Here is a 23329-nt window from a genome sequence, read left to right as displayed (position 1 = left end):
TGATGCTGGGAGGCCATCAGGTTTGCAGTTGCATTAAGTGGAATAAAAATAGTACATAGATAATGAAATGGAATGGATATAAACTGTTTGCTTCAAGCTTACCCATTGGCAGTCTTGCTGGCGAAGCTAGAACGATTTTCATCCTTTTACTGTCTGCCAAGTATTTGGGAGGGGTAGGGCAGAGCCTGCTGTGCTATCTTCTCATAACTCCATGTGTCCTTGGTAATGCTCTGACCAGATACTTTTCTGCTGTACCCTTGTTGAGACAAGTGACCTTTGGCAGGGTGACTGTGCACTGTTGTTATCTCCTGTGTGCTGCTAATCTCTCTGCTGGTGGTGACCTTTGCCTGTCTGCTGTGACAGGTTGGGATGGTGTGGTTGATCTGCGGTGCAGGAATGTTGCTCAGGTCTCCACTTTTCCTTTTGCTTTGCAGAACCCAGCACAGTTTGGAGAATCAGACTGTGACTCTTCTGAAGGGGAGTGTTCTGATGCCACAGTCAGGACCAATAAGCCCTGCAGCTCTGCTACTTGGTAAAACAGATCTCCCCCAAAGCTTCCTGATACTGGCATTTTGATTTCCCTGAGATTCCACTTCATTCCCCTTCATCACACTTTACAGGAAGAGAAGATGCTTCTCCTTCCCACCCCAGGAGTGATTTGCAATAACCCGAATCTCTGGAAAATGTCCAAATGAAATTAATTCTCTTTGAGCATTTCAATCAAGAATGGCAGGGATGTATTTTATTGAATAATCTAGTTACTGTAACATGGATATTTATTTTTTTGACATTTTAACACTTTTTACTGTAAAGAGTGGATTGTATTTATAGACACACAGACTTATTGCAAAAAATTAAGTTCAGAAAGCAAGCACATTACAGAGAAACATCCTGGGAGTCCTGCCTGGACAGCTATGTGTACAGACGTGAGGGGCTTCTCTTGCTGCTTTCACAGGGGACCAGGCCTCATGGCCCTGAAGATTGGAGAACAGATCAAGAAAACTAAACCACTCAGTCTTACCAAATGAGGAAGCATAAAAAGACCTTACTATAGGGTAACCTGTGAACAAAGCGTATTCAGTATAACCAGCTGGGTCATTTTTAATCAGAAGGTTGGACGTGTTCCTGGAGAATATTGGTACCGAGGTGCTAACTTCCAGGATCTTCTGAGTTGATACATCCCCAGGAATGTAATAGTGGGTTTTATTTTAAAGATTTTTAGTTTCTTTTTTTAATCAGCATTTTGTTGTGAGACCCTGCAAATGTATTCTAACCTCGTCCTCTCGAGAATTGGTATAAGAGCACTTCTTAACATCGTCCTTGCTTCACTCTGGCAATGTCGATCTCCAGTTGAGCAGGGAAACCTCTTTCAGATGCAGTGTGCCATTTCCCAGTTTACTTCCTTCTCTTACCTCCTGTCTGTTTCAGTCAGTCAAAATAATCAATCAAATCAGTGTTGGAAAAGCAAGAACTTGCAAACCGTGGAAAGCACATTCTGCAGAGCCTGAGCACTCTTCTGGGGAGGAAACTGGAGATGCCTGTCCTGGACTTGGAGAAGCAGTCTCTCACCTACAACAGCATCAATAACCAGCAGAGAGCTGTGCGTTGAGGGGGAAGACTGGGAATCACTGGCCTAGGTTAAGAGCATCAGCCCTGCTCTGTCTCCTTATTCACTGTACATTCTTGAAAGCATTAACAGCTGCCTGCCCTTCATGTCAGGCTTTGTGCAAAACGGGTTGCACAGGGAATCTCCATGGTAGCTGTGTCACAGCTGTGTCTCAGGTGTACCCTGAGGCCTCTGTTTCTCCTTTAAGCTGACACTCTGCAGGTGAAAGTGAGAATAGTACTGCTATGTGACAGGCCGAGGCATTGGCAGATGAGAAAAATTTGTTTTCTGATAGAACTCATAGTGCCTTCCCTTCAAACACTACTCTTCTAAAACAATATTTAAAGAGAACAAAACGATAGAGCACGATTCCCCCCCTACCCCTTTAGCTGATGTTGCCCTGCAAGAGCTTTCACTCTGCCCTTCCTAGCGTGCTGGGTGCTGCTCTGCAGACTGGCACACCAGCCTGAGGTGAACGGCAGGAATGGACCATGGACAGGTACTTTTGTTGCTTTGTTTGTTTACATTTTATGTTAAAATACTGGTTTGAATTTAACTGTGGTAATTTATAGCCTCATGGCAAAGTGAAGGAAAATGTCTTACTTATACAGAGAGCAGTATTGTATGAGTTTAAATTATCCCATATTTTTAAATTTTTGTAGCTGGACTACACACAGATCTTAAGTTATGATGTTATTTTATTATTTATTATCATTTCTGTAGATCAGAAGGTTTGCTTCACTGCTAGCACAATTGTAATCTGTTTGTGTGATGTTACCTTCTCCCTGGTAGCTGGGGGGGAATGGGAGCAGAGCTGGTCTCAGCAGCTGTCAGTAGTGGCTGCCTCTCGTGGTTTCTAAGGATGCTGTTACACTGGGCCAGAGAACCTGTCAAGGCTGTTCTGAGAGGTGGATGCAGTCAGCCTCATGGTACTCCTCGTGGTTAATGCTGCAATGTGCTTGTTTTGCTGGTAGAGTTGACAGCTCCTGATCTCATGGGGAATGGTGATCAGGGAGTGAGTGGCTTCTGAACTGGTCACAAAATGAACAAGATCCCTGGCAAGAGCACTCAAAAGGACAAGCAGAGAGGAGGGCAGTTGCTCTGGGCAGCAGGTACAAGATTGGGGTGGCCAGCAGTGGATCCACATGGTGGATTATCCGTGTCGGACCAAAGAGGTTGCTGGAGAGGGAGCAACCAGCTCATACCTGCGTGCAGCAGCAATACTCAGCTCTGGGTGGAAGCAGAATGCCATTGGGGAGTGAAGCTCTTTCCTGGCTTGTTTCTTGTTTCCTCACTCTTCTCATCCCTCATTTCTCCCCCAGATGTTCTCTGTTTATTGGCCAGCGGCAGGAGGAGGTGAAAGGCTTGCTGTCATGGTGTGTGTGTGATTTTGGTGTGGAATAGGTGGTGCAGATGGTCACTCAGGAGGCTAGAGGCCGGGGTGCAGGAATTTAGCAATGGAGAACTGTGTGCACTTAACATACGCACACAAAGAGAGAGACTGAACAATTGCATACAGAGGTTGAGAACTGCCATCAAATGTCCCCCACAGCAGAGGATGCCAGACCTTATGTCCCTGGAGACACTCTGCTGCTCAGATTTGACAGGCTTCTTGAGCTCCGGCAGGCAGAGCTATTCCCAGCCTGGGCAGCACTGGTGTCCTAGGGCAGCCTTACAGCCAAAGGAGAGCTGCCTCCAGCTCAGGCCTGTCGGAGTCTCTGTGCAGGGACTTGTCTGCAATGATTCAGTCCCTAACAAAGATCCCAGAGGGGTTTTGGTAGCTGTGGTCTCTGCTTAGCCCTCTTCCACCATATAATGAAATTTCTCTGGGCGTGCAGAGAAACTTTGATGTGTGGGATTTTGGGACCTTTCTGGGCCAGGTGGTCCCAGATGTGTGCTGATTCCTCCCCATCCTTGCCTGGGGACACTGGCCCATTCTGCAGCCCGGAAAAGCAGAGCTGAACCCTTCAGGTTATCTGCTGCCACACTTAGCTCTAGTTTCTTTACATGCCCCAGTCATTGCATTGTTGCAGTCCAGTGTCGCTCATCCTAACTGCTGCCTACTATGCAGTGTCCCTTTGGGACTGCCACTAGGGCATCCCCCCCTTGCCTAAACACATAACACTGTACCCATGGAGATGTAATCCCAGGCTCCCGCTGCGCACATCCCATGCCCTTGGCTGTGTGCAGGCAGGAGTGGCTCAGCATTCCCCTGCATTCTTGGCAGTTTTTCAGGGGGTTATATAGGCATTTTCCTTAATGAAACCTCCCTAGATCTGCACATAGACATGATCTCCATGTTGCTGTATGGGCACTTCTGCTGCGGTTCCTCACATGTTCTCCCCTAGCAGGGTATGGGGCTGAGAGGTGTAAGTCAGCCTGCTTTCTCCTCTCAGCAACACTGTATTTGCAGGGCAGAAGTAAACTGTTGGTTCCTTTTTCAGCATCCTGACTACCCTGATCCAGTTCTCACGGCTGCTGACAGCTCCTGAACACTAGCCTAGATTTTCTCTCAGAGCTGAATGTTGCGTTCCCCACTGTCGTGTTCTAAGTAACCATTTCATCTTGGCCCTGTCCAGTAGTGTTCATCTCCCTCCTCCCTGCTCTGTGGATTCCTGATACAAACTTGATTTATTTTTTTTTTTTTTGTATTGAACAGTGTACAGTGATGGAAACAAGAATGACTATCAAAGCAAACAATGCATGGAATAAAAAGCCAGTGTACTTCAATGCTTCTCAGGCTGGTTTGGTGATGTGGGAATGGTTTCTTGTGTACTTTGGGACAATGTCATGAAGCCTTTTAATAACTAATTGTTACGTATCTCTGAACACAGCTCAACTGGAACTACCAGGAGCTCCAAGTAGCAGGGAAGCCTTGGTTGGACACATGTAGCCTATCAGTGCACGAAAGCATTGGCTTTTGCTCTTGTCAAATGAGTGATTTTTTTGCAATGTGAACTGGGGACTGAATCTGCAGCCATGACTTTTCATCCTGGGAACCTTGCTGTCCCACTCAGTTTCAGCCCTACTGGTGGGGATGAAGCATTCACTGTCTCATCTTCCCGAGTGCTCCCATCTGCCCTCTTCCATGCCAGAAAGTTTACTTTGTCCTCTGAGTGGAGGGCAGACTCATGAAGAGTAGAGCAAGGAGGTGCAAATACCAAAACCCCAGAAGCAGAGTATCTAATAAGATAATATGACCTTCAGCAATGGAACAAAGACTTAACCTGCTTATTTGGAAACCTTCTAGTTACACATGAACAAATGTGTAGGTTTCAAAGGTACTGCCAGCTGGGCACATCAAGCTCTTTATTTCTTCCCCCCGCCCTTAGACTTTGTGGGGAGTAGCAGCCACTGACAGAAACAATCTCCTGAGTTCTGACATATGAATGGTACGTACCAGCAGCTCACAGCTGGTCCCAAATCCTGAATGATTTTGCTGCAGGGTGCACTTAACATCTGAATGATAGAGGAACAGTCTTTTACAACTGTGCAAGCTCTCCTACAGAAGGTGCAGAAACATGATTACTTTCTTCTCAACTTGGTCCTTGTACTACTGTACCTAACAGCACAGAAGTGCATGGTTTCTCATTTCAGGCCAAAAATGCTGAACAAATATGGGTTTGGAGAGGACAGGGGGAGGAGGGAGCAGGGCCTGCCTAAAGCTGGGAAATGCTGCTGCAAACTAGCTGCTGTTGCAGCTTGACACAGCCCTATGTGCTGTGGCCTCCCAAGCGCCAAGGGATGAGGCTGGGCAGAAACCCAGCTGTCTGCTGCCACATCAGTCACACCAGTGAGACAAGCTGGGCTTATGGAGCTGGATTTGGAAGGAAGGATGGGAGCCCAGTGGAAGCCTGTCTTGACTTGGGAGGGAGACTGTGGTGCTTGGGCTCCCTCTGTTCAAGAGCTGGGAGGAACTAAGGGGTTCTGATTTGCCTTCCTCATGGGATGCTAATTCTCCCTGTTTTTCATCCCCGTGCTGATACATTTGCAGGGGGTTGTCAATATCCTCAGGCACGCTGGAGGCACAGGCCAATTTAAACAAAACAGGCACATTAACCGAAGTATTCACAGAGCCCCTGTATAGTGCTCTCCGTGCAGATACATGCACAGTTAAAACATTAATTAAAAATAAAGATCCTTATACCTCCTCTTTGACAAGAAGAATGATTTAAAAACTGCAATTGTCCTTGGTCCACGCTGGCACAGAGCATGCAGAATATAGCCCCCGAGACAGAGAGCTGTTGTGAGGCCCCAACATCTGGGGCACCTGGGCCATCACAAGCTCTTTTTGCCGTTGAGTATCTGAGTGTGCTTGTTGTCATCCAGCTTCAAGCGCTTCTTGCTGTACTTCTTGATAAGGGTCCCTGGTATCAGTGCTGCCACAGCCATTGCGAGCAGTTTGAGCAATGTGTCCCAGGAGAAAATGGCATCCAAAGAGGTGATTTGTGACAGAATGGCTCCTGTCTGCACACAGATGAAATTATATGGGGTAAGACCTGAAAGAATCAGAGCAGAAAAAACCCTGTTAGCATCGCACCTACGTAAAATTATCTCAAGTACACCCTTGCCCAAGGCCAGACACAGGAGTCTGTGTTCATAATGGAAAGAATGGGGTTCTTTCTCCACTGGTATCTGTAAAATGCTCAAGACCTCCAAGTGTAAGGGCAGCACAAAGGCAAACAGTTCAACGGGGCAGAGTCCCAGCTATGACCCTGGTGCTCTGCCTTCCAGAGCCCAGTGTACTGCCCAAGGCTTGATGATGAGGAGACAGGCAGTGTCACACTACCCCCTCAGACAGTCTCCCCAGGCCTTACCAATGAGGACGGAGAAGAAGAACTGGGACACAGGGATGTTTAAAATGGGAGCTGAGAGATTCAGAAACCAGTTTGGTGTCATGGGGAACAGCCTCAGGAACAACAAGAAGAAAAATAAGCAGCTCCTGTTCTCTTCTACCTGCCAAGAGAAACGTTCCAAATTATTTCTGCCCTTCAGACACAAGTAATATCTGAATGGCAACAATACTAAAGTGAGGTTTTCTTCTAACATGCCATTACATCAGTCCAGAACTGATGAAAAGCATCAAATATATGTATGTATGTGTGCCTAATGGTAAGGCAGCCCCTTCCATTCAAGTGGTGAAAATGGGCTGTAACCTGCATGACATCAGGAAGTCAATGTCAGAACCACCTCGAGCTGTACAATGTAGCACAAAATGGGCAAGAGGCAGCTCTGGAGCACAGGGGCTTCCCAGCCAATCCATTTGATGTTACTTTTGATCCCTGGCAGTGTTCAAGGCCAGGCTGGACGGGACTTGGAGCAGCCTGGTCTAGTGGAAGGTGTCCCTGCTGTGGCAGGGGATTGGAACTGGATGAGCTTTAAGATCCTTTCCAAACCAAACCAGTCTGGGACTTTCCATGCACCCTCTTTGCAATCAGGCTTGCTCCCAAGAAAGCAGTCTGCTCTTAGGTTGTGCCAGAGGTCTCTTACAGACCTGTGTGCTTTCATTGTTTCACAAAGTCAGCTCACAAGGCAGCCTCAACCAGGGGCTGCTCTGCGTGTCTGCACAGCCAGCCCCGTTCTTACCTTTCCTTGCAGCAGAGCCACTTTGTCAGGAAAGTAGTAGACGATGAGCTGCTTCCCGAACGCGCCAGAGATCAGGTAGCAGAAGGTCGCTCCCACAGACGTTAGGGCTGAGCACAGCACCAGCCCGGTCCACGGCCCGAACAGCGCTCCAGCCAGGACGTTCTGCCGGGGCACAACAGACTGAGAGCCGGACGGGACAAACGCGTGTGCCCTCACACCCGCTGCCTTCAGGCGATAGCCCTGTTCCTCACCCAGCACCAGCTGCGGGCACAGGGCCCCTCTAAGAGGTTGGTACCGGCTCCCGCCCTGCAAGCACCCCTCGCCCCGCTCCCGTACCAGGAGGCTGGAGCCGGGGATGGCGAAGCTCTGCTTGTAGAGGTACGCGGCGCAAAACAAGGCCAGCGCCGCGCCCCGGTGCTGCCTCTCGTAGTCCCGCAGCGCCTCGGCCAACTCCCGCAGCTCCTCCAGGTCCGACGGGAACCGCAGTGGCCTGAAGGGGAAGGATGGGAAGGAAGAGCACGGGGAACGCCGGGGCGCAGACCCGCATCACCCCCGCCGTACCCACCTGCGCGCCTGCCCGGCGCTCAGCCGCGACGACAGCAGCCACAACCCGGCCGTGGCGGCCGCGAAGGCGAGCAGCAGCCCCGCCAGCCGCCGCCACATCCCGCGGTGCGGTGCGGTGCGGTGCGGTGCGGTGCGGTGCGGCGCGGCCTCACACGCCGCGCAGGCGCGGGGCGGAGCGGAGCGCGGCCGCCCCGAGGGACCCGCCTCCTCCCAGGGCACAAAGGCGGTCCCGAATCCCAGAAGCACGGCAGGACCTCGTGTTTCTTATGTCAGTTCCACAGCCCCGTTTATAAATCAGGTCATTGATACAAGTGCCCTGCCGCGCTGTCGTCTGTTCTCCGCAGAAGGTGCCGTGGAGCTTTCGGGTGAGTCCCCAGACGGCTGTGAACGGCTGTCACCGTCAGATGTGCAGGTCTTAGCTCCTACCTCAGCATGGGATAGGCTTGAAGGTGTGTTTGGTGTTCTCCATCAGCACAAGGTCGTACCTGCACAGCTGTGGTCTGCATAAACACAGTAATGCAAGCCAGAAAGTGAAAGATCAGCCTTTCTTGTATCACCTCCCAGTCAAGTCTCCCAGCATGCTGGAGGCTCACATTTAATCAGTCGTTCTCAGGACAGCTAGCTTGAATTCCACCTAAAGTGAGGTTGAGTTCAAGCCTTACCGATGTCAGGGATACCTTGATCATTCTGTTCTTTGTTATCTTTGGCATTTCCTTGTGGAAAAAGCAACACAAAAGTCAGCAAGCAAACTGAGGCTCTGGAGTTCATGGTTCCCTCTAAGCCAGTCTACACTTGTGTGCACCCTGAGCGGGGTGGTCCTTCCAGCTCACCAATTCCCTGGTGCCAGTGTTAGGGATTGTGCTGGCACTTGGAGCTGGGACCAGGCATTGATCTGGCTTAGAGCTAGACCAGCCAAAAAACAGTGGAAACACTTACGGTTTCACCTGGGACCACGTGAGCATTGTTAATTAGCACTGGAGTAAGGAAAAAGACAGGGCAGGACATCCCTCCATGTGACAGCGACACATAATGGTGTTAAAACAGTCATGTAACTGTGCTCATAGTCTGTAGCAGCTCCTCCTAGGAGAGACTAGACAGCCTCTGATGAAAAGTTAGGGCATTTGCACCTGCTTTTTAAAGGTTGTATGTGGCTCTTGGGCTGGAAGTGACTGTGGAGATAGGGAACAGGAGAAAGTGAGTGTCAGCAAGGGGGAGGTGCAGAAGGACTGACTTTGCTTATTAGGTATATACACCGTCTTTTCCTTATTGCAAGGCTAAGATAAGCTGACCTTCATCGTCTGCAAGCAAACATGTTCCGCAGCTCTGTCCTTTTGTTTTTGCTTCACCCTCCTCACTCTGTGATATGCAATCCTTGTTTAACCCAAGTTTAAAGCATGGTATGGATTGATGTTCACATAGCAACATAGGGTCAACCTAAGAGATTATGTACTTGCTGAGCTCAGGTAGAGATCCTGTCCTGCAAAGGTGCCCTAGAAATCAGGGAAGCTTAAGGGTAGGACTCCAGAGCAGAGGTGACTGAAGCAGCTGTAGAGGTCTCATCCGCAAATAACCTAGCAGGTGCCTCACGATGTGGACGGTAGTCAGTGCGTTAGGGCATAGCGGCAAGCAGCTCCCAGTTCCTGGAATTCCAGGAGTAAATTAATCTCCCTGCTTGGCTGGACTTAGAAATTGGCTGGGTTATAAAATGTGTATTTGGGGCTGGATATCTGTATTAGATTTACCTGCAGTCTAGAGTTCGCGTCCGGGCAGCTTCTCAACAGTTGTTTTCCTGACCAAAGGTACAAAGGTCAGGCCACATCAGAGTTGGGCCACTAAGTACATGTGTTTAGTACAATAAGACAAAGTCTGTGTTCAGGTGCGTGCTCACCTATGGGATTTGTGTGTAGGCACTAAAGACAGCATTTATTCCTAAGGCAGGTGTACAAGAGTGAAATGTGAAATAAAACTAATTCTTCTGGACAAACTTAGCCAGGCCAGGAATGTGGGAGATTGATTCACTTCTGTCCAGTCTGCAATGGCTTCTAAACCTCTGCTTACCTTTCTGGATTTGTAAGTGACCGGAACCTCATTTGGAGAATCCTGAGTTTGAATTTTGGGCCAATGACAGATCCTGTGGAAAACGTCAGGGAAATCCTTTCTATATTTTCAAAATCCTGGTCAAATCCAACTAGCAAAGTGATTTGGTTGTAACGCTGAAAGGCTGAAACTTCTCTAAAGATAAAGCAGACAAGGTGTTGGAGAGTCACTAAGGGAATAGCACCACTTGTAATACATTCAGTGTGATATTAGGAACAGTGCTGGGGTGAGGACTGAACTCACAATCAGCTTCTGATTTACAGGAAATTCAGGTCTCCAGGTGTGAACCTGCTCAGCCACTTTTGCACTCAGTTATTCGGGGTGAGAGTGGGGACACAGAGGTCTGATGTCATTTGCTCTGGTCCCAAACCAGAATCCCCACTGTGATGCTGTTTTGAATCCAAGTGGCCCAGACTCGAATGATGTTTGTACCTGGCTGTGTGTGCAGACCTGAACACTGAGTCACTTGTGGAGTCTGGAGAATACACTGCTGTATATAGACATCTGTTTGTAACAACACTGTATGGCTGAGGAAGCTCTACAAATGGAAGACTGTACCTTGGGGGTATTAATGCCCCTAGCTAAATTTCTGGTAGGTCTCTTCCAGCAAATGCAGCAGAAGCATCTGTGAAACAGTGCAGTGTTGAGTGGAATGAATGGAAAGTAATCCAGCTTTAAGCACAGGCTTAGAGACATGAAAACTTGCAGGGCTGGGGTTTGACAGGATGGCCAGTTCCACTTTGAGATATGCATGAAAACAGAACCTGTCTTGGTGCAGAAGCAGCACAACCGTGGCCATGACCACACAACACATTCTTTATATCTCTGGTTGTATGGCCATCGTTTAAAGTTTTCCCTTAGGAAGGTGAAGAGTGCAGTTGTGATGGAAGTGTATCCTGGTTGCAATGCTCAAAATGTCTGGTCTTGTTGAGAAGTTTTAGGAGTCTGACAAAATAGGGCAGGTTTTAACCTGCCAAAGGTGTTTCTGATGCGTGTGTGTGTAGGCAAGCTGCCTGGTGGGCTGCCACACACTCGCTGGTCCTGTTGTGCAGCCTCAGGGAGCTATGCAGATTGCTCCAGTGCAAGCAGATATGGCTGAGAGAGTATGCAGATAGAGAAAACTAGTTGAGCAGGACTTGTTTGTCTGAAGCGTGTTATGATCAATTGGGAATTTGTATGTCAACATAAGACCAGTCATTAATTTGCCTCTCCAAGTGAAATGAATTGATTTGGGTGTTACATAGTCAGGCTCAGGTTCATCCCAGCTGTCTTGGGCACCCAGAGCTGCAACGGAATACTCCCTGGAAGGGGAAGGAAAGAGGGGGAGATGTGTTTTTTTCCTCCTGCTTTAGTGGAAGTGCAGGACAGCTGTGCCCCTGGCTGAGATTGTCCACTTCAGTCCTTTAGATGACTGCGAAGAGCCCAAACCAAATGCCTGGGCTGTCAGCTGCTCTGCGGCAGGGAAGCCTGTGAGGATTGCGTAGGGCCAGGAAAGCCCTAAGGCATGTACCCTGCCAAGGATCAGCAGGGAAATGAGAGGAGGGTATCTTGCCTCCTCGCAGATGCAGTCATACCAAGTGGTTTGCTAATATTTAGGGACCATAGATGGGTAAGACTTACGGGTTAACTTTAGATTCTGCCTCCTTCCCAGTTTCATCAGCTAGTACAATGCTGAAGGTGCCTCTTCTGGTGTCTTTGTTCCATGTAATTATATCCACAAAGTAGTGATAAACTGAGGAGAGAGAGAGAGCACAAGCTTGGTCAGACTCTGCATGCTTGCTTTGCTTTCCAGCCCAGCTCTGTGCCTGTCTGGAGCTGAACTGCAGTCAGAGGATGACTTCCTCCCATTCAGTTCATCTCTAAAACCTCTTTCTCCATCCCTTTTTCCACCTCCCTTTGCAGAGATTGCTAACAGAAATATTAAGAGATGTGGGAAAGCCCTGCAGCAAGGGTTACACAAATGGCATGCAAGATGGCCTTTCAGCACACGCCCTCTCACTCCCTGCCTTCCTCATTCATTTTCAGATTGCCTTTTCTTTGTCCTATCTGCCTCTGAATGTCCACTCCTGAACCCCTTCATTTCTTTTTTGCCATCTTTCATTTGTCTTCTCCGTCTTAGAGCAGAATTGTCTGTTCTTTCCTCTGCTCTGTCAGTCACAGAATTCGCTTGCTGACCAGCCATAATCCCTGCCCATGGCTTGGTATGTTGGTGGCCACTGAGATGAGGAGAAACCTTGGGGAAACCTTTTTTTACACCGATTCTCCCTTGCCTGGGCCCTTTCCCTGTGCCTTTTGCTTTTGTCCATGGTAGCTCTTTCACCTGTTCAGCTCAGAGCATGCCTTTGACTCTCATTGTTCCCACACAACTTTTCCTTGCACCACACCTTGTGGTGTGTTGTTTTGAAACACAGCTTAGGAACTACCCTTTCATGTTTCATTTGCGTGTTCTCAGCAAATTTCCTAGCACCGTAAGCAAGATGAGCCTGTTCTTAACACATCTCTAGCAAGCAACTGGCTTTCCACAGCACCGGGCAGGTTTGCAGATAAAGAACGTAATGGCAAGGCTGCAGATGGACACAATTCTACCCAGCAGCTGCTGGCTTTGCTTCTAAAATGCTGCCTATGATGCCAATTGCAACTAAACGTCCCTGCTCAGCTGCTGTGGAAGGAGGCAATACGCAGAGAAAAACGATCTCAGAAATCTTAGTCACTTACTGCAGAATGGCTCTTTGTCTGCCGTATCAAAAAACATACTTGTCACTGGATGGCTCTGTTGTGTTAAATAGCTTTTCCACTCATGGGTATAATAACCTATAGATGACAGTTTGTAGAGGAAACAGAGTTACTGCACAGGTAGGTAAGCAACTAAATTGCTGAAAATAACAAAGCAAGTATTTAAGAAATAGCATATTGCTTGCCAGCTGTGAGGTGGTGCTGTGACGCATGCTCCTGGGCTCTGCAGACTTGTACCAGGGCTGGGTTTGACTTGTGTAACTAAAGCCAGCTGAGTGTCTAAATATGCCTGGTTACTGCTCAATGCTTATTTTAAGGTCAGTCTTTTTTCCACACCTTATGACCATCCATGGTCAAAAAGGATTTCATTTTGCAGTGCAGAATGAAAATCATCCCCTTTTTTGTGAGCTCATTTCTGGAACTGTCAGGGGGTTTAACATCAGCATTTCAGAAATGGCAGCCTGTCACATCCAGGCTGGGACACCTCTGTGGGTCAGTTACGAACACCCAGAATGCCCTTTGTCCATCACACTGCCGTTCCTTTTACAGTCAAGAGGGCTTTGTGGAGCTGAAGATTTCTTAGAAAAGATTCTGTTGTAGTAAGAACATGTCCCTGTCCCTCAAACTCTGCAACTAATGGACCTTAATTCATTGTTTCTGAGACTTTTGTGTAAAGATCCCATCTTGTTTTGGCTTTTCCAGTTCTAGAATCCTTTACACGTGCATTGTGTTCTAGACCGTAGTGCCATGTGACTGTACAAAGAGCAGGGACGTTTCTCAGGCCTGTTTTGCCTGCAGCAGAGGTTTGTGGCCCTGCAGATGTCAGTGAGACACCATCTCAACAGCTTCAGCGGGAATAACTGACATGCTTTCGCAAAGCACCATGTGGTGTTAGCCCTTCAGCAAAACACTTGTCACACTCCAAGTCTCAGTAACAGTGGGCAGCTCTGTCAGACACGTGTGTTCAGGATGTATTTACATTCCCTGGATCCTCACCTAGGATGGGGCACGGCATAGGCCAGAAGGTTTTGCAGCTGGCACACTTGCCATTCCGGTAATTCCTGTAGGAGTCACACGGGTACGCCGTGATATTGCAGCTCTGTTTCAGGGATGACATGAACAGGAAAACAGACCTCTGGTGGTCACATTTAAAATACTGCAATCCTTAATCATACACAGGGAAGAAACATTTTGTTAGCAACCCTCGTGCTTCCGGAAAACAGCATCAATGCACTAGCTAAAAGGGACAATCACTGACCAGCCTGAACAGCAGATTGCATGGGGCTGTGGCAGAACACTAAGTGGGCACTGGCCTCTCCCTTTGAGTGCACTCAGCTCTGCCTGTGTCTACTGGTGCAGTTTCAGAGGATCCAGCTGTAGACACTATTCAGTGTCAGGTGTTCTCTTCTTTTTGGTGTAAAAAACTCTTTAGAAAGACATAACAAATAAAATGAGGTGTTGCATGAGCAGCAAAATGGGTGAAGCCTCATTCCCATTAAAAAAAAATCCATATTTCCTATGGATATTTATTTCAGGTTTGTTTTCTATGCAGATCCTTTTGGGTCTCGAAAGGGTTGAGTTCACATTACTGCCTTTTCTTCCATGAGGTACCTTCTTCACCCAACTTCCACAAAACCATTGCTGCCAGGCTGGAAAGGGTAAAAGCTTTCTTGCACTCAAGACCAGGCCTCTGCCTTCCAGACTGCACTGCCTGTCACTGCCAAGAAAGGGGCATTGGGGTCATTATAACCCCATTCATCTTGAACCTGTTTTCTGAACAGGTTCTTGCTATTACTTGTCTTTGGAGTTTGTGTGTGTTCTAAGAAGTAATAATAATATTATTATTAGTAGTAATAATAATAATAACCCCACAGGTTTTCTAAATATATTCACAAAATAAAGGCACAAATCCACCTTATAACTCAGTGTATGGACAATTATCCTATTTGCATTTGTGACAGAACAGGATTAATCCTGATTCGTATGGCTTCCTGATACACATCAGCTAACCCCCTCTTCCACCTCTGGGCCACGTCAGTGCTGGGAAGAGACTGCTGTTATGGTTTTCCCAGAATTGGGCTTCATGTATTTTCTAAGCAATGATGATGTTTCTCTGTCCTTCTCCTCTCTTTCTGTCAGTGTTTGTGCAATTCAAGGCAGAATGAATTACCAGAAAATATTGTCAGTGGGCAGCCAGGCTGGTCGGTCCCACCGTTGGGGTAGAAGTCAATGTGGCCTAATGCTTCTCTGTAACCTAGTCCTGATAAAAGAAAATATGAGAGGTGAGGAGTGGGAATATTGAATCATAAAATGCAGAAGAAGGAAACATAAGAAAACAACTAGGGGGAAAAAATAGTTATTTAGCTTTAGGATGCCTGCCTGTGCAGGAATATTAATGTCATTCATCTGTTTAGGCAGCAGGCCAAATGGCTGTGACCCAGCTGTGTCAGCTTAGCAATGCTATCAAATACCTAAAATAAGTCAGTGCATGCGACTGTACAAACTCTGGCTTTTTGTGTCATTGTGTGTGGGAGAGGAAAAGGGATGTGAAACACTGTGTATCGCTGTGCTGCTGAAGTCTGAGTTCTTGGAAGGGCTGGGAGAAGATGAGGTCAGAAAGCCGAGCCCAGTGGGTCCGGATGCCAGTGTGAGCAGAGCGGAGGGCTTGCATTGCACTGCTGTGGGTTTGGAGATGTGCTGTGCACCGGCTGGGAAAAGAGAGGGCTGGAGGAGATTCCAGATTCACCCTGGAGGAGGGTTTAGCCTATGGGAGGTGGGATGAAGAGTGCAGGGAGCCACTGGGTTGGGAATAACTGATCTGCTATGCAAGGCATTCAGCGGTGTGACTAGCTTTTGGGATGACCCCCCAGTGTGAGGTTAGTGCGGAGCTGCTCCGGCAGGACTGTGTGCTGGTCTCAACAGGGGACTGCTGCACCAGTGCCTAAGTCCTTGCTATTCATGGGCCATGAGGTTGTAATTGCTATAAACCTGCGGCATGTTTGAAATGCAAATAAAACAGCAGCTCCCGAGGGAGTGCTGATGACAGTGAGGACAAGGCAGGGACACAGAGCCCTTCACAGCACCACTGAAGGAGACTGCTGCTCTCCTGGGATAGGGGAGCAAGGATCACTGCTGCCTACCAGAGCCCCTGCTTTCCCATGCTCCCTATCAGCCTCTAGGTTTCTTTGTTATGGTAAAGAGGACAAATATCAGGTACCATCCGTGTCTGAATGAATGACATCAACAAACTGTGCATCTGTAGGGTCCAGCCTCTCACTGGGTGGTTTTCCTCGGTACAATGGGCCTGCTGGGTCAAGACCTGCAACACAAAGCCAGGCACTTGGTGTCACTTGAGCACTGACTGTGGTCGTGGTGAACAGCTATCCTTGCAGCAAAAGGACTGACAGGAGGAAGAGCTTACCCGTGATTCTTCCAAGTGCACCATCAAACAGCTGCCCCACAAAGCCAGAGATGTGTGCTCCCAGGCTCACTCCTATCATGTGCATGGAGTTAAGGGATGCTCCATCAATCTGAGATTTAAAAGTACTCGTGGTCACAGATTTTAGGCACATGAAAGGCACAAACAGTATTAGGAGAAGGAATGTAAATGTATCTCGCTACTTTTCCCACGTTCTCCCTTGGTGTGTTCCATTCTGTGACTATTCCCCCTTTGATGATCCCACAGTACCACCAGCGCTCATGTTTGAGGCCCATATCTGACAGAGCTGTGATGAGAGCTGCTCAGGCAATGGTTGTATTTTACTGTGGCAGTGACTACAAGTATGGAAGGAGAGAATATTCATCAGCCCCATGAGAACGATTCCATTAGCCCCACATGTAGTTCCTGCAAGAATTCCAGTGTCATCATTGTCTGTACCTGTGCAACATCTTAGAGGAGTTGCAAACTCTAGTGGATGCCCACAAGCTTACTTTTGGACATACATTAAGTGGAAATAGAGTTTCTATGTATGGGAAAACATATCTGTAGAGTTTTTTATTTTTATATATAAACTGAATATTGCAACAAAATACCATTGTACCAAGACTGAGGGTAGAGTTTGGCACTGCAAGTACAGCTGCACTTCGAAAAAAATAATATATTTCCTTTTAGGAGTTTATTTTCCCAGAACTGCTGCTGTTTTAACCACTTCCTTTGTGCCCTCTCCATAGGGTGCCTTAATGACTGTATCATAGTGTGAGTGTTCAACTTACCAACGTCTCATCAATCAGTTTCTTCAGAATCTCAGCAACTCTTTTGCAGTTTCTGGAAGCATGGCTGTAGATGAGAGTTGTTGCCCCATGGTTCCAGTCCACAACGATGACATTCATGTCTTCTACAGAAAGCAGGAGGTGCACCAAGTCTGGGATCCAGACGGGGGCAGAGCCTGTGAATCGGTACCCATGGATGATGAAGGTAGTTTTCTTGGTCACATCTAGATACTTGGAGGCTGGTGAATTGAGCTTTTCAGCACAGGTTGGGTTCTGTCTGGTGTAGAGCAGCAGCTTCACGTTCAGGTGTGTCCCTACCAAAGCATTGCCGATGCTGAGAGTTGTGAATGCAGGGCATGTCTCCTCGGGATCTGAAAAGAGCACAGTGTGGCAATCCTGAGGTTAGCACCAATGCATTTGCTTTGATCCCTTCTTCCTGCCAGCCTGCACAGGCACAGGAATATATGTTGTGAGCTACCTCTTTCCTCTCCATCATGTTCATGGCTGGAGCTACCCTGAACCTTAGGCTTTCTTGTCATGTTGGAACAAAGACAGCAGGTGTACCATCTTGGAGCAGCACAGTCCTGCTTCCACTAGCATCTGGGAGATGGCATATACTCTCTCCAAGAATCCCTCTGGTGTGAGGAAAGGAATTAGAGACTGACAACCAATTGTTGTATTGGTTTGAGAGCAGACCCAGGTGCTCCGGACAGGTTCTAGAGTAAAGAGATACCTTCATGGTTTGTTTGTAACTGGAGCTGACAAGCTGCAGAGGATCTTGCTGTTGTGAGGGACAGCTCAGTCCTTCATTTGTGTTTGCAGATGCAGCCTGCTGTTTCAGACTGCAAAATGGGACACCCTTTGACCGCATGAAATACGGTACTGATACTGTTTCATACACAGCTGAAGAGTAACTGAGATTTATGTAAGTGCTGCTTTATGGGATGGCCTCTGCCATTTGAAAGCCTGTCTTTGTTCCTTGCTTTTCCAGCAGAACACCAGCTGAGCCTTCTGAGTCCAATGCTATCTCCAGCAGGGCACTGGGAGGGAATGGAGTAGCTGTCTCCAGACAGGCACTGCTTATGAAGGCTCTCTCAGGTTTTGTAGCCTCTTCCTGCGTCACAGTCCTTTTCTGCAAATCCCCTTAATCTGATTGAAGAACCCTGTGGGAGAGTGAGTCTCTCACACATACAGCCTGGGCTGCAATTAACTGTTCAGGCTGCAGTTGCTAGAGAAATCTTCCTGAGCTTTGTTGTTTGAAGGGCTGTGCAGTAGGTAGAAGGGTTTAGAAACCCCACAGCTGTAAGCTAATTGAGCTCGAGCAAATCTCCATTGCTCTGTGCATTTCAATTTCCAAATGATGAAACTCTCACAGTTTCTAGGAGCAACTTTCCTTGTTCTCCTCCTATGGAAATCAGAAGCGTAAGAGTGATATAAATGCTATGTGCCCAGCACATAAAATGATCCGCTCAGTTGCCATAGTTCTGCTAATTACTTTGTAGAATTCCCAGGAGCTCCAGAAATAAAAGTTAATAGGCTGGAAGTATGTTGCAGTTAAGTCCAACTGGATATTTTAAATTGCTACCATAAATTCAGAAATAAATTTTAGCACTAGAAACCCATGGAGTCCTTCCTGTATAAAGCCTATGGTAAAATATGACTAAGTGGGAGAGGAGTGGTAGAAAATGAGCCCTCAGCCAGGCCCAGTGAACCTCAGTTGAAATCAGTGGCCTTTGAATTGAGGGTGTTCTGCCTCTGTAATGCTTCAATCAGGGCTCACAGGGGCAGTGGGACTCTGGGTCCTGCCTGCAAGAGTAAAGGTGACCTGCATGGCTGTCTCCTGAGCAGCTTGCTCTCACCTTGCTCTTACAGTGCTAAGATGCTCCAGAGAAGCAGCAGTAAGAGCTCCCCTGTGACACTGCTCACATGGAGATCTCAAAGTAGCTAGCAGAGAAAAGGCATCATTTTTTGCTGCTATACACCAGCATTCACAGTGATTCTCAGCGACTGTCCTTTAGGTGCTACTGCAACATAAATAATACAATATTTCTTTTTCATTAATAACCATTGTTTTATTCTATGGTATTTTTATATAGTCTTGTTAGTCGTCTTTACCACCGCTGAAGCTGTAGGAGTACAGGCAGAAATGCAGGCAAGAATTACTTCTACATGGTGCAAGATCGCACTGATTGCTTCATTTGTTTCTGTATCTCCTGCATTGTGCTGAGACTTGCCCACAGGAGCGCTATGTTTGTCACCAGAACAGCCCAAACCTTCTGCTAAAGAGGAGGTTTTAAGGATCTGATCAGCATTTGCTAATACCTAACACAGGAACTGTTTGAAAAGCCTTGTTATATCTGCACCAAGTCTGTTAGATTCGTTCTATTTTGATTAACAAAATCAGATCAGTGCTAATAGTGGGGGGAAACCTGCCAGCTTCTCTTCAGGCAGGCTGGTGCATATCCCAGACTCATCCACCATGTGTTACAAAAGCTGACACATGAGGACCGCCAGTGATCCTGGATTTGCTCTTCATTCTGATAAGCACAGCGAATCCTACGCAAATGGCTGGAATTGTCTTTGAAACTCCAGCATGATTTCTCTGATGGACAAGAGGCTGATTGAGCTTAACTCTGCAAGCAAGTAAGTGAGGTGGAAACAGACCACTGTACTTAACCCATGTCCAACAGTCCTCTTCCCTCAAGGAAAGGTGAATAAATGTGACAATTAACTCAGTGTCCCATTAACTAGCTTCCAGCCCTGTCTAGGTCATTAGCTTGCTGAACAGCCTCAGGCAATTCACTTTCCTCTGTCTGCTCAGTTTTCTGGTGTGTAAAATAGGATGGCAAACACTAGTTTCCTCACAAGCTTGAGATCAGCCTCAGAGGTGCTAATGCAGCAGGATTCTGAAGTTCTGAAGTTACATATATGAATATGAATATATCTATATATATATGTGTAACTTCAGAACCACATTATATATATATGTAGCTTCAGAACCAGGCTTTTTCTTCCTTCTGTCCTGGATGTTCTTCTGCTCTGGATGTATCTGTCCAGGATGCTCACCCTGCGCACAGGCAGGGTTTGCAATAGTGGCATTTTCAGGGCTGTGATCTGGAGGCTGTCTGCATGAATAGAATAGCAGCTGAATTTTTTAACTCCACTGGTCTGTCCTCTTGCAAAGTGAAGTTCCAACGGATTTTCACTTCAGAGGGTCAGATTTGCAGTTGTCCTAGCTGTGGTCCTTGGAAGACTGTATTTCCACAAAGAGCCTGTGAAGGGGGCTGCTCTCCCAGTCAGTGCTTTGCATGGATCTCAGATAAGCATGTTGCCGCTTCTGTGCCTGCCTGCAGTTTCACTGACACTGAAAACAGTCACCTTGCCTGGGCTCTCTACAGTGTGTTCCAACAGATTTGTCCTATGCATCAATAATGAGCCTTCAGCTTTAAGCACATTTCACTACCATACAGCAAATCCCAGTAGCATCAGTGAACGTTTCTATCACTTTTCCAAAGAGGGAGCATGCCCTCTACCTCTTAAACTGGTCTTCAGTATCTCACTGGGTTTCCTTGGTGCCTTTTTCCACTTCTTACGACTACATTTCCTAAAGCATATTTAACAAACCAAGCAAAATGCGACCCCAGGATTACTCCAGAGAACCCAGAAATACAAGTTATTATTTACAAGAATTCTTCTGGGGTTTCTTTAATCCTATGTTTTCCCTATAAAGCAGAGAGCTATAACTTGACTTGCTCCCATGAGTATGGTAGCACAAGGCAGTACATTTGTTTATTGTTACACAGGTTGATTCTTGGTAGGGCTGTGAGGATATCAAATGAAGCTTATGTTCACGAATGGTAATTCATCCTTTGCGTCTGTCATATCAGACACTGCTGAGAAGAAATCACTCTTCTCTGAAGATTTCAAATGACATTTTCAGTGTGGATGGATAGTACTTATATAAGAGGAATGTTTGCAAAGGGAGGAAAAGATAATAAAAATGACTGCTGGTTTTATATTTGGAACTCTTAGAGCTGACTACATTCATGTAACCCGTATAATTTGCTTTGCCAGAATAAATAATGCTGGTGAAAAACCCTACGCAGTAACTGTAATGCAGAGAGTAGATATATTCATGCTTCTGCAAAGCACAGAAAGCGTGTTATATTTGACAGAAACATTGAAAACAAATGCTTGGTTTCTTACCTGTTTTCACCGCATACAAAAGGTAGATCAACACAACGCACAGCCTCAGCATATGGATTCCCACATGGAACTTCTGCAGGTAAAAGGTTTGAAGGATCCCACAATTTCTTTGGCACGTATCTTCTGTCTCTGACAACAGTTTGCTCTCTTTTTTTTCCCTGACAGTAACCGTAGGTGTGGTGAAAGGAGGAAGTTACCAGCCAAGAAATGAAGACCAGTCTTTAGTTATACAACTAAAGCTTCTTCTGAAAAAGGTGGGGCACCTTCTATTTTACCAGGTCTCCTTATTTTAAATCTAGTTTGCCCTGGGAAATGACTAATCCAAGACACAAATGGTTTGGTATCACTGTAAGCAGCAATTTGACTACAGGTGTTGAAACTAAGGGAATTATTGCATGTCTGTCTGTTGCAAAGAATGTCAATAGGCAGTGGAGAACCTGTGTGTCACTGCAAGTGTGATAAGCATCTGGGCAGGGCAAGCGCCTGGTTTCACAGGGCCCTACATTGAAGGATTCATACTCTCCCACATCCCTCCAGCTGTGCTGAGCACTCTGGCCCAGCATCCCTTCTAACCTATGAGACCCTGTCACCTCAAGCAGGAGGCACAGCACTATGGTGTGACCAAGAGAAGGTACCAGTTTGAGTCAGTCTGGGTCTCCACTGGGCTGTCAAGTGACTGCTGTGTTGGATGACACTACATCTGGCACCCTCACCAGATCCATATTTTCTTGCAGACCTGCTGGAACCTCATGAATCCAGCTCTAATTTAAGTAAGAAAGGGTTTTCTTTTTCCCGTGCTGGATGGCAGGAAGATGGCAGATGTAAAGACCACTGTCAGGGGCAGGAAAGGAAGTCTGAAGCTGGAGCTGGAAGATCTAGTGGCAGAATTGGAAACATGAGGTGGTGGGAAGTTTGTTAAGAAGTGAGGGGAGCGGAGAGCAGGGATGGCTGCTGTGTAGAAGCTATGTGGTAGCTTTTCCTAATGTTTCCTTAGCAAATTCTTCTAACACAGACCAGGGACAGGGAACATGGGGAGGATCAGAAACACCTCATTAAGCACAGGCTCTGCTTACTTTCCCCCGGTGATGATCCAGTGAGGAGCTGCACTCTTACAGTTCCCAGTGGCATAACTGTTTCTTTGGTCCATTCTGTATGTATTAAGCATTTTGACTTTGCTAATTCTTGGGTTAATCGTTAGCTCTGCCTGCTGGCTGGCTGCTGCTCTTTCCTGTTCAGACAAGTGCCTGCTGCTTCCCTGGTGCAGGCGCAGGTTACGCTGCAGCCATGGGTGCAAGCCCAGTAACATACATGTTTGCTTCACAAGCACCTTGAGCTCTCCATCCTCATACAGTTCAGCAATCAGTCTTACAGGACATGTGCTATGATGCCATTTGGTAATCACACAGGCAAAAGCCGTGTTATTTTGAAGAGGTTACACATTGAGAAAAGACACCAAAAACACTGGAGTCTGGAAGCTGCAGGCTCCAGGGAAGTGCTTTTTCTGATGCACTGGCAAAAGAAAGTAACTTGGAATATTGTTTTCCTTCCAGTTCCTTTCTCACCTCTACCAGTAATCCTAAACTCTGTCAAAATATTTGCTCCTTAGCAAGTTCTGCCAATGATGTGAAGGAATTGGTCCAACAGTGAAACAGGCAAGATGAACAGAAGGCTTTTACCTATTGCAAAAGACATATCAGAATCAGAGATAAAATGAGAAGAAGAAATCAAGAAGGCATTGCCTTTCTTCTCAGCACAAAAAGAGGTAACAATTTATTGCCTCAAGCTAAGGCCTGCTTGTTTCTTTTCCCCATTGTTTTCCTCAGATTTCTATTTCCCATCTGAGATAGCACATCCAAGTGGCTATCAATTCAATAGGTGGTACACTGGGACTGGCAGGCTCTTCCTTGTCAGCCTCAATCTTCCCTCAAAAACCAATGATTTTGAGTAACTACTCAAAAATATGCTATTTTTTTAGCACAAATCAGACTGTCTGTTTGCAGTACATGTACTGGCAAACATACCCAGCATGTCAGCACTGGAAATGCCAGTATTACCACCACCATCAAACCATGAGATGAGGCGTTCAAATAACCACATATGTTTACAAGTTACTTCCAGCTCTTGAATCCTGTTGACCAATCTGTCATGCCTGCCCCACACAACCTTCCTCAGCCACACACTCGTTAAAGATGGTAACAACTGACTTAGGGATATTAGGTTTTGTACACTGAACTCTCACCACAGAACACATAGGAATACTTCTTGGGACATAAACCTTCAGAGTCAGAAATGATCCCATTGTGAGTTTTGAAATCAAAACCAACTTGA

The 23329-nt window shown here is 46.9% G+C and overlaps 3 protein-coding genes across 8 annotated transcripts in view; 1 reads left to right on the top strand and 2 right to left on the bottom strand.

Moving 5' to 3' along the window:
* Positions 1 to 2965, top strand: part of MAP3K13 (mitogen-activated protein kinase kinase kinase 13) — a 78768-nt gene extending 75803 nt beyond the window's left edge. For 5 of the 6 annotated variants that reach the window (XM_061465245.1, XM_061465244.1, XM_061465246.1 and 2 more), the window contains 2 exons: positions 435 to 532; positions 621 to 2965. In XM_061465245.1, coding sequence (XP_061321229.1) covers positions 435 to 532; positions 621 to 657 — 135 coding nt within the window. In that variant the 3' untranslated portion in view covers positions 658 to 2965. Of the gene's footprint in view, positions 1 to 434 lie in introns of all 6 variants that reach the window. The other variant, XM_061465249.1, reaches the window with a different exon arrangement.
* Positions 2966 to 4928: 1963 nt separating this feature from the next.
* Positions 4929 to 7911, bottom strand: TMEM41A (transmembrane protein 41A). Its single transcript, XM_061465241.1, has 5 exons — positions 7758 to 7911; positions 7529 to 7682; positions 7193 to 7354; positions 6424 to 6562; positions 4929 to 6105 (listed from the first exon to the last, which is right to left on the bottom strand). The coding sequence occupies exons 1-5, from the start codon at positions 7853 to 7855 to the stop codon at positions 5885 to 5887; spliced, it is 774 nt and encodes a 257-aa protein (XP_061321225.1). The 5' UTR covers positions 7856 to 7911; the 3' UTR covers positions 4929 to 5884.
* Positions 7907 to 21673, bottom strand: LIPH (lipase H). The gene is made up of 10 exons (XM_061465240.1): positions 21002 to 21673; positions 16799 to 17166; positions 16008 to 16116; positions 15804 to 15905; positions 14757 to 14846; positions 13583 to 13750; positions 12569 to 12664; positions 11474 to 11585; positions 9815 to 9988; positions 7907 to 8256 (listed from the first exon to the last, which is right to left on the bottom strand). Exons 1-10 carry the CDS (start codon positions 21051 to 21053, stop codon positions 8184 to 8186), a joined length of 1344 nt encoding a protein of 447 aa, XP_061321224.1. The 5' UTR covers positions 21054 to 21673; the 3' UTR covers positions 7907 to 8183.
* Positions 21674 to 23329: the final 1656 nt, after the last annotated feature.

Source organism: Pezoporus flaviventris, unplaced genomic scaffold, assembly GCF_033815535.1.
Source record: "Pezoporus flaviventris isolate CSIRO_AGI_PZ_B2104156 unplaced genomic scaffold, CSIRO_AGI_Pfla_v1 ptg000040l, whole genome shotgun sequence".
Classification (NCBI taxonomy): domain Eukaryota; kingdom Metazoa; phylum Chordata; class Aves; order Psittaciformes; family Psittacidae; genus Pezoporus; species Pezoporus flaviventris.
This window is presented reverse-complemented; position numbering and strand designations above follow the sequence as displayed.

Coding starts and splice junctions, on each gene's coding strand:
- LIPH (XM_061465240.1), bottom strand. CDS start 21,053: ATGCTGAGGCTGTGCGTTGTGTTGATCTACCTTTTGTATGCGGTGAAA. Junction 17,167..21,001: donor TTTGTATGCGGTGAAAACAG/GTAAGAAACCAA, acceptor TGCTCTTTTCAG/ATCCCGAGGAGACATGCCCT. Junction 14,847..15,803: donor CATTCATTCAGACACGGATG/GTACCTGATATT, acceptor TTCTTTTATCAG/GACTAGGTTACAGAGAAGCA.
- TMEM41A (XM_061465241.1), bottom strand. CDS start 7,855: ATGTGGCGGCGGCTGGCGGGGCTGCTGCTCGCCTTCGCGGCCGCCACG. Junction 7,683..7,757: donor AGCGCCGGGCAGGCGCGCAG/GTGGGTACGGCG, acceptor CTTCCCCTTCAG/GCCACTGCGGTTCCCGTCGG. Junction 6,106..6,423: donor CTTCTTCTCCGTCCTCATTG/GTAAGGCCTGGG, acceptor TGATTCTTTCAG/GTCTTACCCCATATAATTTC.